Raw genomic sequence first — 13111 nt, forward strand, 5'->3', positions numbered from 1 at the left:
TTGTACATGGCACTTAATCAAGCCTCGTAATAAAGTTTGAAGGTATTTACTATACAGGATTCTCTTGGAAAACTATCTCAAACAATATAGTAAATTATTACTGTAATCAATATCATCAGTAGAGGCAAATAATCTATAACTGTTGTGAATAATTTTTTAATTCTGTACCATTTCGTACGCTCTAATGCATTTAGCTTGTGCAGAGATAATGGTCAACTTATTAATATTTTAATAAAATATGTAATAAGAAGTGAATTGTATATATATATATATATATATATATATATATATATGTGTGTAATACGTCATTATTTATTACATTGCGCTTTTTATTTTGTATTTACTTGTGATATTATATTACTTGTGATATAAAAAAATCTAATTATCAATATATTTTGTGTCAATTATATCAATTAATAATGTATTTTCATAAAGCAATTAAAATAAGTTAAAATAATATGTATATATATATAATGCCTGTATATTTATAATGCTGAATATGGGACTTTAGTATAGAACATCTACAGCTCATATGTTCAATAATAAATTATGACAAAGGAATGATACTTTCTATATAAGTGTCTTATATATCTCGTCACATTTTGTAGTGGTATATATACATATGTATTGCACATACAATTGTAGAGCCGATTGAGATATCCATAATAAAAATTATAAAATGTAAAATTGTGTAAAACCTAAAAAGCTTTCCCACTGAAAATGCCAATATTTACTACGTTTATGCCTGAGTAAACACTACAAAATATATTTTTGTATAATATGTATTGGATTAGAATTATATATTTATGTAATATCTGCTCTATATAACATAAGCATTTGAAAGAAGATTTTTAATAAATGTTTTAAAATTATATTCGATTGTTTTTATACATAATTTTGATAAGAAAATAGTTTTCAATAAATTGAAAAATTTACAAAACACATTAATGAACACACACATTAGCATTTCATTTCAATGTATACACGTATACACATATACACATATACATACATACATACATACATACATACACGCACGCACGCACGCACGCACGCACGCACGCACGCACGCACGCACACACGCACACACGCACGCACGCACGCACGCACGCACGCACGCACGCACGCACGCACGCACGCACGCACGCACGTACACACACACACACACACATACATACACACACACATTCTCTTTTCTCAGCTCTCTATTTTCCTATTCAGAATTTTATGTACATATTATAAAAATCAATAAGATATTGAATTGTCATAATGTAGTAATACATAGACTATTAATAAAGGAAAAATCCAATTCATATTATGGAATTCATATATGTTGAAAATGAATCTAATTATTGCACTATGTATTCTTTTTAATGTTTTTTTCTTGACATACTATGATTAATGACATATTATATTAAAAAAAATATGATATCAATTAGCATGAATTATATCATATGTACATATAAATATATTGAATGTATTGTATCAAATAAAGATTACTAAAACGTTTGATACTATAAGATTCACATCAGAATATTACTGATATCTGGTTGTGCGACATACTTCTGAAAGAAGTACACTTATTTTTTTAACCTATTGTATTCATGTGCTTACAGTTTAAACAAAGGCGCTCAATTTTATTAATAGCTCGTACTATTAATTTTAGACTATTAATTATTTCCCTAAGAAAACATAGTTTTTTCAGGGGATGGTTCAAGTAAATACACCTTGTTGACGAAAACCACTGGAGCACTGATTCTTTGTTAGAAACTTCTACACATAGTCTTAATTCCAGGATATTCCTCATGTGCCGGATTCAAATCAACGAAACCAAGTTTGCCATAAAATTCGTGGGATTCTTTATCTGTTGACGACAGTGTCGTATGTACTCCAAAGGAACCTGAAACATATCCCATATACCGACATTTATATTTAAAAAATATAAAATATAATATTGAAGAACATCTAATTATATACTAAAACAAATATAAAATCTCGATTTCTTTTCAATAAAAATCGAATCTTCTACTATATATTTAATTATATTTCAATAAAGAATTTGTACCATTTGCCCTTAAAGCCGCAAGAATACAGGTTATTAAACGTTTACAAATAGACTGATCTGTTACACTTGGTAACACAGCACATATAAGTCTCGACGGATGTTGTCTGCACAGTTGTTCTGCTACATCCGGAACAAATGAATGGAAATATTGTATGGCGTCCTGCACAAATTTCAATTTGGAAATTGTATCAGTGTAAAGATCATACGAAAAATGTACGAAAGCATATAATGCATATAAAAAGTGATTAATATTCATACCTGAACGTTTTGTGGCAACTCACTAATGCTATTATCTAAGGAATACTTCATTCGCAATTCGGGGATCCAAGAAACTGCCATTTTCTGATTGTATGATTTTACATTCAGAGCAGCCATTGCATAACCCACTATGCCATTTTCATCCTCAACAACCATACATAACTCTGAACTCAAAGTTAGATATCCTCCAATAAGTCTAGATTATAAAAAAAATCTATTAAAATTTAAACAAAAAATAGATAATATAATAAACTTTGACTGGAAAAGCAGAAAAGGAGAAATTGAAAAAGAGAATAAAAAAGAGAAATTGTATTCTCTATTGTGTCAGTATATATGATATGTTAATTTTATACCTGTCTGCAACAGCTGATGAAGTCGTACAGTTATTAATTTGATTGCAAACTGCATAGACTGCTTCTTCATCGCTAGGTAAATATGGCCGAATTGCATATATTTTACTATTGGGCACTTCTGGTGCTTTATAGACGAATAAGTCGTTTCCACTGTCCACTGGGATTAATCTCTAGACGCACAAGTAATATATACTTCAATGTATCTTATCATTCTTATGATTAACTGAACCATAAGAAAATGAAACGTACTTGTAAATCAGCTGTAAGTCCACCGCGAAAAACCCATGGTTCTTGATCTCCACTCATAAATGTTTCTTTCCAACCATTCGAAAACCCTATAGCCCAAAACACAAGATCATTTTTAATAAATCATGAAACACTTGAGTTAAATATTCGCGCGTTATGCGTAAAATTTAATTTCAATTGGCTTCCACTGCTCGAGCATCAATTTTGCTTAAATCTTTAACATGCAAAGATACAATTCGATTGGAGTTATCTTACGTTTCTTTCTCTCGTTTATCGTGGAATGCTTTTCCGCTTGTCAATTTTCATGTTATTAAAATATGAGAGAAAGCATAACCCACCCAATCGAAAACCGAGGTGCAGCAAGGTTTATAGATTTAAAAGAAAAGTTTGAAAAAAGAGATAAACATTTTATAGAAATATTCGACAGCATATAAATAGCATGAAGTTGAACGAATTGTAATATCAAGAATTTTAAGAAATTTTAGAGTTATAACTATCGAAATATATTAATTTTAAAAAATTACAAATTAACATTAGCAAATAGAAGAAAAGAATAACAGATGTCACATGCTGCACCAAAGCTCGCGCAATGTTAAACTCTTGAAGCATTGGATTAGGATATAAGGAAATTGGAATAATAGTCCAGTTTGCCAATATGCGCCTGAAATAAAATTTCTTATCACGCCTGAAAAGAACATAGTTTCTGAAACTAAGTAAAAAATAAATTAGTGCAGGCCAGTTGGCAAAAGGAGAGTAATAATTGATCATTTAAGATAAAAAAAAGAATAAATATTTTTACTGCAATACAATTGTTTGCAATTCATAAAATATTATCATATATTAAAAGAATTAGAATAATATCTTTTATCGCAAATGACCAAAGATTTGCAAATGGGAGATGTTCAAGAGCTTATAACTTTCTATTTGCTAAACTGTGCCAATTCTACATAATTTTGTGATGGACTTAATTCAGAGATGCAAAAATATTCAAATCAATATTGAATGTTGAATATTATTAATTCAATTGTATACTCTGTTTCGGTAAATATAAATTTGGAAAATTTAATATGTTTAAAATTATTTTGATATATATTTATACTAACATAAATTATTATATAAATATCTAAGAAATAAAAATATTAATAATGAAATTATCATGAGAAGTACGTCCATCATCTATTAACACGAAAATGAATGTGTTTGTACACATTGATTTTTCGAGCTATTAAAACGCCGCTTCTACGCGCATTTTTATTGCTTAACTCGTTAAACGAGGTAATCTTTTTTAAAATCCCAAACAAAGTTTTAAAAATGCAGCAATCGCTGCAATATTTGGAATTTTATTATTTCGCGCGCTTTCTGCTATGTTACTCAAAGACTGTGGAACCGCATACATGTGTAGCTGCCCTGGGTAAACGTCGTCATTGTTGATGGGAATCTGCCAAACGCTATCAACAAGACAAAAAAACACAGAAGTGCGAGTTAGTGAATAAATTCAAGCTATACTATCCTGATCATTTACATTCTGCAGGAGGATGTTCACTATAAGATAAATTATTTAAATTTTATTTATTGTTAGATTTAGATCTCATTTTTATAATAAATAATTTCGCATATAAAAGAAGATCAAGTTTATTAAATGAAAAATAAACGTTAAAGTAAATCAATTTCCATATCGATAATTTTAATATTGAAAGTGATTGCATAAAAAGAAACTTATACATAAACATTCTTCTGCTTTGTATAATCTGCAAAGAAAGTCGATTGATATGTTAATAGCTGGTTTCAGTACTTTTTTAAATTCAGCATTTTTTTATTCACCTCCTTAAAGATGCTGTTGAATGTCATTTCATAAAAATCACTGTATTCGCCATTGCTACAAATGATCTTTTCGCCATAGTGCGGGAAAGCCACATCAATTCATATTTTCAATCAGATTATATTATATCACTTATGAGTTAAATTTAGATCAAGTAATTTAGAGTATATATATAAAACATTTTAAAATAAGAAACATATTTCAGTAATTGTATAAAGTTATAAAGGATAAATTTCATTAAAATCAGAAAAATAGATGTTGTGGCTTACCTATATCATAATTGCCAAAATGAATCAGCGGCTATTAGTCAGAATCGTTTTTAAAAAGGTATAATAGTGTTAAAAATGAAAGAGCTAAAAATTGCCAGACAAGTATGAATATTGTGCGTAGGTATTTGCAACATACAATAGATTTTGAGAAATTTCTATCTATCGAAAAGTATCTAATATGTGTGAGTATAAATTTATGCATATCAAATATGTAATTCTGACTTACAGCAAAATTTTTTGTGCGCGCGTTTATGCATTTATCTCTAATGCGCAGAAACAAATGCATATTACGAATTCACGAATATGCAGTTTGGAATATGTGCATTTCCGAATATTACTGATAGTAGCATTACTAGTTATTATGCAAATTACAAAAGAATTATATTGTATTACATTATAAATACAATAAATAAGCGGACATAATAACAATACAATACAAGAAAAGAAAATCACTGTTATGTCATCTAAAAGAAATTTATCATTTTTTAAAATGTTTTTTAAAGAGAGCTACAAGTTATTGAAAAATATTAGATATTCCCTAAAATAATATCTTTTAAACTGAAAACATGTCAATTTTATTTTTCCTTCTATAACATATAAGTGATTTATATTTATTATAAAAAGGTAGGAAATTATGTAGAGAGTCATGTATCAAACAATCAGTAATTTACGGATATTAAAAAGTAGATATGTATAGCAAATTTTCACAGCACAATATATCAATTTACAAGGAAATAATTTAATTATTATATTAATTTTATAATGGTATTAAATATATCGATATCGTGTGTAAATAATTTCTAATATTCAATAACATTAAACATTTATAATGAATAATTTATACATGTTATATTTAACACACATTGCAAGATTTTAGTTTAAATTTCATGTAAAATTAATAACAAACAATCAATTGTACTTTTAGAAAATAAAACAAACATTATATAATATATCATAAGCATCTTAACTTTAAAATCAAATAATTCAAAATTATCCTTGTAAAAAGATAGGTTATATAACAAAAAATAAGATAACGTTCACTTACCAATACTCAAGACATTTTTGTTCTGAAATATATAAGTATAGGTGATAAATTATAATATTCTTGAGAAAGTTGAAACAACAGCACTTGTCTGCAGTACAATGAATATAAATTCAAATCGACTAATTTTTATAAGATAAATAACAATTTGCATATAATATCATTATAAGAGCATATAACAAGAGAGAAAAAAAAAGAAAGAGAGTACATTTATTTGAAACTAAAAAACTAATAATATCATAGACTTTGCACATGCATACTTTTGTACCAGCATACTAGCATCTCAAATTGACTTTCTTTATGTAGGATAAAAATAATGGCAAAACTATAAATGCACATTTATAAATTCTAATTTTGATTCATATAAATTTCTGATATCTGACAAGACTTAATATATATGTACTGCATATGTATATAAGACAGTAATACAAAAGTTTGTACAATTAAAATAATTATTTTAATTAGACACATTTAATATTGTATATAAACGTTAGTGTGTATTTAAATTTTCTAGAAGTTACATCAATTATTAATAATTTTCACAAATTGTTTCTTGAAATAATTATTTTCAATATAATTTTATTTGCTTTTTTTACGTATAAAGAAAATAAACTATTTCTTAGAAAAAGTACTTAATGCAATATAATTTTTAGTATTGTCAGTATATCAGTTTAGTATATCAGGTGTTTCACATATGAATCAATATACAAATACAACTTACCCAGCCATTTTACGTAACTATTTAAGAGAGACACAACTCCCCTCATATCCCATACGTACGCATAGAGATCGTACAACAACTCACGATTATTACAGTATGTGAGCCTTTGGAATAATCTATTTACTGCATTACACATGTCGTTTAATTTAGCTGCACGAAGATGCCATTCTTGAATCTGAAAGATTAAGCAAGAAAGAGGTATGAAAATTATATAACCTGAATAAATAAGAAAGTAAATGATTTGCTAGCAATATAACTCACATCTGATTCAGACGATGGTTCTTCGTCTTTAGATTTTTTCATAACAACATACGCATTACTTTTCAACCAATTAAATTCTTGTAACAATTGAATTCCTTGACCGCCGTGTTCAAATGGTAAATAAAATAGATCGCACAAGAGTGATAAGTCTTCCTGCGTGAGTTGCTTATCAACATCCACGGGTTCTTGAGGTATCACATCTGTATTATCGGAACTTTCGTGATTTTCGCTATCATTTTCTATTATCATTTGTGTACCGTTGACCGTGGGAGAGGTACCATCTACTTCCACTTGCATACTTCCGGAAGCTTCACTGCATGTCTGACAAAAATCATACGGTTATACATGCATAATTAAATTTCAAAAATTTGTAATAACTTACAGAAGTATTATCTACCATAGCATCATCCTCTGCTGGAATTTTTGGAATATGCGCTGGCGAATTACTTGGAGTTGTATTACAATCCATAGGTTCTATAGAAGATAATCCTGTTGACGACGGTGGATCACCACTCATAGTGGATAATGTAGTCAAAATGGGTTCGCTGACTACCTTTATGTCTGATACTAAAGAATTCATCACAGGTCCAGATGAAGGTTGTGCAAAGCTATCGCTACACGTTACACTTGAGCAAACTTCCGCCAATGCTTGAAGATGATTAGAATTTGTCCCAGACGTAGTTGTGACAGGAACTGTGGTTGTTGTCGTCGATGTAAGACTCATACAGGTGTTGACAGAGGGTATTATTGGAATAGGTATTGTAGGTGCGACACATGGTTGCGGTTTGACTATTACACCCCAAGCTGCCTTCTTTTTGTTGAATTCCAATAACCATTCACTTATTGCATTTTTCAGAGCCTGTCGAGGATGATACATATTTGGCGATAATGTCGATGGAACATCTTCACCGAGAACACCATCCTCTGTTTCAGTTTCTAATTTAATATCTGCCGATACAGTATCATCTGCAATATAAAATAATGTTCATCAATTTCAACACTTTAATATTAATAAATAATTGTTAAATTCTATATTGTGTGCCCCTTTTTTTATTTTTAGACATAATATGACGATTGTTTAATATAATTCAATTATCTAGAACAGTCGCCTAGAAAGCAAAATATTTGAGGTCTAATCTAAATAGCTTTGGTTGATATTTTTCTCGTTTAGAAGTTTATTTTTCAGAGAAAGAAAACTCTATATAATAAAAAAACATTATAAAAAAAGAACATACTTAAACTTAGATCTCTCTTCCCATCCACATTACATCTGCTCCACTGAGCCAATGTATGAATTGCTATGAAGTTTGCTCCGTATTCGCAATTAGGATTAGTTAAAACTCCTCTAAGTTTAGGTATAAGATCAGGAGAACGACCAGAATATGGTCCGAGAAACACTCTTTTCTGATCGTAATCATTAGCATGTAAATTATCCCAAATAACAGGTGGCCTCCTGAGCACTTCTGTGATTTCTTGGATAGATTCTATAGTTAAAAGTCTTGATATGACTTTAGGTCCAGTCCACATTATATCGATTTCCTGAGCTAATTTACTTCCAAGAGTGTTGAGATATTCTGAAGATGCGACATTTGGCATTGCACGGGTCGCGCAATATTGCGTAGGGCACAAAAGGAAACGAGGCTGACCAAGATGTTGAAAAATATCATTTGTGACAGAAACCTGCAAGCAATAAGAAAAATATAAATTATAAATTATTATAAAACTAAAAATATTCGTATTAGAAAGATGTAAAATTATTTATTTATTAACATTAAACTTGCTATTAGACTACTTGAGTATTGTATACATACTTGAGCTTGTGCAAACGACTGAAACACTTCTTTGTCAGCTTCACTCATTTCTGGCTCTATATCATCAAATAACAATGCAAATGCTGTACAACCAAACTGACTGACTTGTTCTAGCTTTCTTTTCAAGGCAGTGACTTCCTTTGAACTAGAATATGTGATATCTAATCCTGGAGATAATGCGTAATAAAAGGTTATCCCATATTCTCTAGCAGCTGTGATCAGACCAGTCAAATGCTCTGCTTCCTCAACTGTGTACAAATCTCTCCAATAAGCACGATGTTTGTAATCGTCTTTTGGTGCGTACAGGTAAGAATCCATTCCCCATTTTTTCAATCTGTGTAATATATATAATTCAATTAATATTGATATATCATTAATAATATATAAGAAATTAATATAATTATATAATATATACTCAAATTGGACAAATAAAACAAAACTAACGCACTAAAAATGCAAAATAAAATGAATATACAGTGCATATTTGCAATCCATAAAAAGATGAAATATAAATTTTTACTAAAAGGTAACATAATTACATTTCTCTCTTTGATTATTACACAAAAATATTTCATTATACGTATAATTAATAACAACTCTACTTCTCACTTTTCTGAACAATATACAAAAAAAAAGGAACTACTTTTTTATTGTAAAACCACTTGTAAAATTATGATGAAATATATGTAAATAATAATTGGAAAACTTGTGTAATTAAGGCCAATGAAAGAAATATTCCAATCACTGTACTCTCTTGACAGTAAATATATCTCATTATAAAATTCTCTTCCAGCATAAACTTATTCCTGAGACTTACTTTTGAAAGAGATCCTTTCGTTGCTCGGTAGTCCATGGGCGACCATAAAAACCTGCAAACAAGACAATATGCATGTAACAAAGGATTACAAATGTTACGCTATAAGAGGAACTCGTCCCGTAAAAATACCACGAATATTTTTAAACCATTTTGCGATGTGTCTATGTACCTTCCACTACACCGCAAATGAAATTGCCATTCTTCGTATTTAGATTCGCGGCCCCATTTGTCTCGGTCATTGCGACTCGCGAGATGTACGTTTGTTTTGGGCTCAAGAAGATAGAAAAATGGGTGTTACAAATCGCGGAACAGAGTGGGAAAGAAGAGAGAAAGAAAATTCGGAAAATAGTCTACGAGAGAGGCTGCGGTACACGACGTTACGGCAATGACGTCGAGGCGAACGTGGCGATTGACATATGTACGTTGTTGCTACATGTACAAGACGCGACGCAGAAATCTCCTTGACATCACTCGGGGAGCAGCTGAGATTCCGAGAAATGATGTACGGCAGCGCGCGCGGAAGCTCATAAATCTGAAATCTGATGACAGACTGCACCCTGCACCCTGCACCCGATGCGATGCACGCTGATCGATACGACTGAACGATCTGTCGATCCATCGAGGCCGCGAACGCGGCGGGAAAAAGGGACGGCTCTTTCATTTGCCGTATTCATTTTCGTTTAATTTTCTTCACGACAATTGAGATCAGCTGTAATGATAGAGCGTATTTTAGTTCGTATACGTCATGTATATCTTTTCGTCCCAAACATGACACATTTTGTCAAAAACATATTTATTAGATATTTTCTCTGATTTATATTACTGTCGCCTAGTCAAACAATTTCAAACTTTATTAGTTAATTTCAAATTATATGATTGGCGAAAACTTTAATCTGTAACTTCGAAACATTCGTGACATTGTCAAAATTGCGTTCGAAATAATTGTCAGAATAGAGTAGATTTTCGAACGCACCCGGGACATGGCCTCGGTGCTCAACAGGTGGTACATCTACAAGTATACATCAATCACAGGCATAAGCCCTAGCGTGTTCTCCTAGTACGACTGAAAGTCACGAGATGTCGCACTGAGTACCATCTTTTTCGGATGGAACGACGCCATTTTCAAAGACATTACGCGGTAAATCTCTCGATAGTATATATCGCATTATATCGCGATATGTTCTTCAAAAATAACGCGAGTAATTACGTTATTGTGCCCATTCGTAACGTGTACCACCCTTAGTGCAAGATTTATGAGCAACGCTGGGGATGATAATAGATCCAGGTAAGCTGTTTAGATATTATCACGAATAAATAAGAGTATCATTCTCTTCTCGGCAGCATTCTCAGTATTTCTACTTAATACTTTAATATTATAATAAACGGCACTATAATAATTTATCCTAAAATCCTACTTGAACACGAACAAATGTAATCTACTCTAATATTAATTAAGAAAATGTAAAACAATGAAAACTAAGTATATTGCTATAAAAATAAAATTTATTTTATTATATTTAATAAAAATATATATACAAAATCATAAATGTTACACATATCTACATAGAAAATATTGATCTGATTTTTAACATTTGAAAGACATCTAACTCATAAAAGGGTTAAGAATAGAATATAAACACTAATATTTACCGTTACCCTATATCTATCATAAGTAGTCAGGGTATCGCATTCGTCAGACAGGCGGAGAATCGACGTCGTACTCGATTGAGGACATCGTTTCCGTTTCTCTCTCTCTCTCTCTCTCTCTCTCTCTCTCTCTCTCTCTCTCTCTCTCTCTCTCTCTCTCTCTCTCTCTCTCTCTCTCTCTCTTCTTCCCTCTTTCATTAGCAAGACATAAGATGTTAAGCACTCTTGTTTGAATCCGATAAACATTTCAAATTAAATTAAGATTTGTTACGAGCTAGTTATAGAGAATTTGTAGCCTTTTATGTTAGAAATATAAATTATTCCACATTTTCGAAAAATTCCGAATTAAAATAAGATTACATATAAATCTATGGTAAATAAAATTAATAAATTAATTAAAAAATTATATAAATAAAAAATCAATTATAAACATGCTTTTATACGACATTTCAAAATTTATTTGTATTTATTATTATTATTATTTTTATTAATAAGAAATTTTAAATTGTTTGGATTTAATTTAGATGTTACATTAGTTTAGAAAATACTTTGAAGATTATTAGATATTTGTAATTTCTTAAAATTTGTTATTTATTATTTATTTTAGACAAATATACATGATACGATAACATTATCATTCTCTGCAAACATATATTGTACTATCAAATACGATTAGAATAGTAAGTATAAAAGAAGCAAGATTTTATTACAATAATTTTAGATAGAACTGAGTAATTAATAATTGATTGAATTTCCAAATAGATTAGTTAAATGAACTGTTATATATAATATTCTTAGAAGCAGAAAGAAAATAATATGTAAAATAAAACATAATATTACATTTTATTGATGAAATCATGTGTGTTGTGTATTAATGTTAAAAAATCAAAGCTTGTTGTTGATAAAAAATATGATCTTTAATTCCATCATAACAGAGATGCATTTATAATCAAACAGATTGAAGTCACTTAGATAAATGGCATCTTTCATAAAAGCTTATTCCTATCATGTATATATATATATATATATATATATATATATATATATATATATATATATATATATATATATATAAATATGTAACATTTAGTTATAGATTAAAAACTTGTAATAATCTACTTTTCATATATTTTATGCAAATTAGAAATTTGGGGGGCATGTTATATTTTTTTCGATCGAGAAGAATAAATAAAACTATTAAAAAAATCAAAATGGGAGAAATGTGTGACGAAAGGACAACTTTCTGATATAGGAGTACCAGGGACCGGGGTTGTATCGCTTCCAGGTAGCGTCGTGGCGCGGCGCCCGGGTCGTCGCGATGAGAGGGTGGTGATTTTTTTTTGCCTCGGACTGGAGCGAAGCGACGGGGGTGGGTGATTCGAGAGGAGTGGAGAACGCACGGCCAGGCTGCTGCCGTTGTACGGCGTGTAGCCATATCGAAGGAGCAGTGCGAGGCCGGCTATCAGCCGCCCAACATCGGCGTGTCGGGGTTACACTTATATACGTAACACGGCTGCTGCAGACGCACATATAAACACGAACGCACATCTAGACAGATGGACAGACTGACAGACAGACAGACAGACAGATAGACCGACAAGCAGACAGATAGGCATTATATAACATCGCACGTTTCCCCGCCTCCTACGCGGGTTATCCCTGTATATTCCAACGAGTTCACATATAGAAGAACGAGTAACGGGCAAAAGGAAATAGTGAAACTTCTTTCTCACATCGATGGGAATTGAAAAGGACGGGACCCTTCGCAAACCCGCGCAGTATGCGTCGTAATCGATAAGGGC

The 13111-nt window shown here is 30.7% G+C and overlaps 1 protein-coding gene across 3 annotated transcripts; it reads right to left on the bottom strand.

Annotated features, from left to right (window-relative positions):
• Positions 1-1137: 1137 nt before the first annotated feature.
• On the bottom strand, positions 1138-10268 carry Oga (O-GlcNAcase). 3 transcript variants are annotated; one of them, XM_072903504.1, is made up of 13 exons: positions 9832-10267; positions 9663-9714; positions 8846-9179; positions 8270-8714; positions 7432-8000; positions 7035-7355; positions 6774-6948; positions 4317-4370; positions 2926-3011; positions 2677-2846; positions 2324-2519; positions 2066-2225; positions 1138-1900 (listed from the first exon to the last, which is right to left on the bottom strand). In XM_072903504.1, the coding sequence occupies exons 1-13, from the start codon at positions 9899-9901 to the stop codon at positions 1764-1766; spliced, it is 2769 nt and encodes a 922-aa protein (XP_072759605.1). In that variant the 5' UTR covers positions 9902-10267; the 3' UTR covers positions 1138-1763. The 3 variants fall into 3 exon arrangements, with proteins under 3 accessions (XP_072759605.1, XP_072759604.1, XP_072759606.1); XM_072903503.1 differs by having other exon boundaries at positions 7417-8000; XM_072903505.1 differs by lacking the exon at positions 4317-4370 and having other exon boundaries at positions 7417-8000; positions 9832-10268.
• Between the last annotated feature and the right edge of the window lie 2843 nt (positions 10269-13111).

This window comes from Anoplolepis gracilipes, chromosome 12 (assembly GCF_047496725.1).
Source record: "Anoplolepis gracilipes chromosome 12, ASM4749672v1, whole genome shotgun sequence".
Taxonomy (NCBI): Eukaryota; Metazoa; Arthropoda; class Insecta; order Hymenoptera; family Formicidae; genus Anoplolepis; species Anoplolepis gracilipes.

Bases quoted from the DNA above. Each gene is read 5' to 3' on its own strand.
- Oga (XM_072903503.1), bottom strand. From the start codon at position 9,901: ATGACCGAGACAAATGGGGCCGCGAATCTAAATACGAAGAATGGCAAT. The intron at 3,012-4,316 runs GTATGCGGTTCC...TTTGGGCTATAG, and splicing joins TACCCAGGGCAGCTACACAT to GGTTTTCGAATGGTTGGAAA. The intron at 2,226-2,323 runs GTATGAATATTA...AAATTTGTGCAG, and splicing joins AGTTGCCACAAAACGTTCAG to GACGCCATACAATATTTCCA.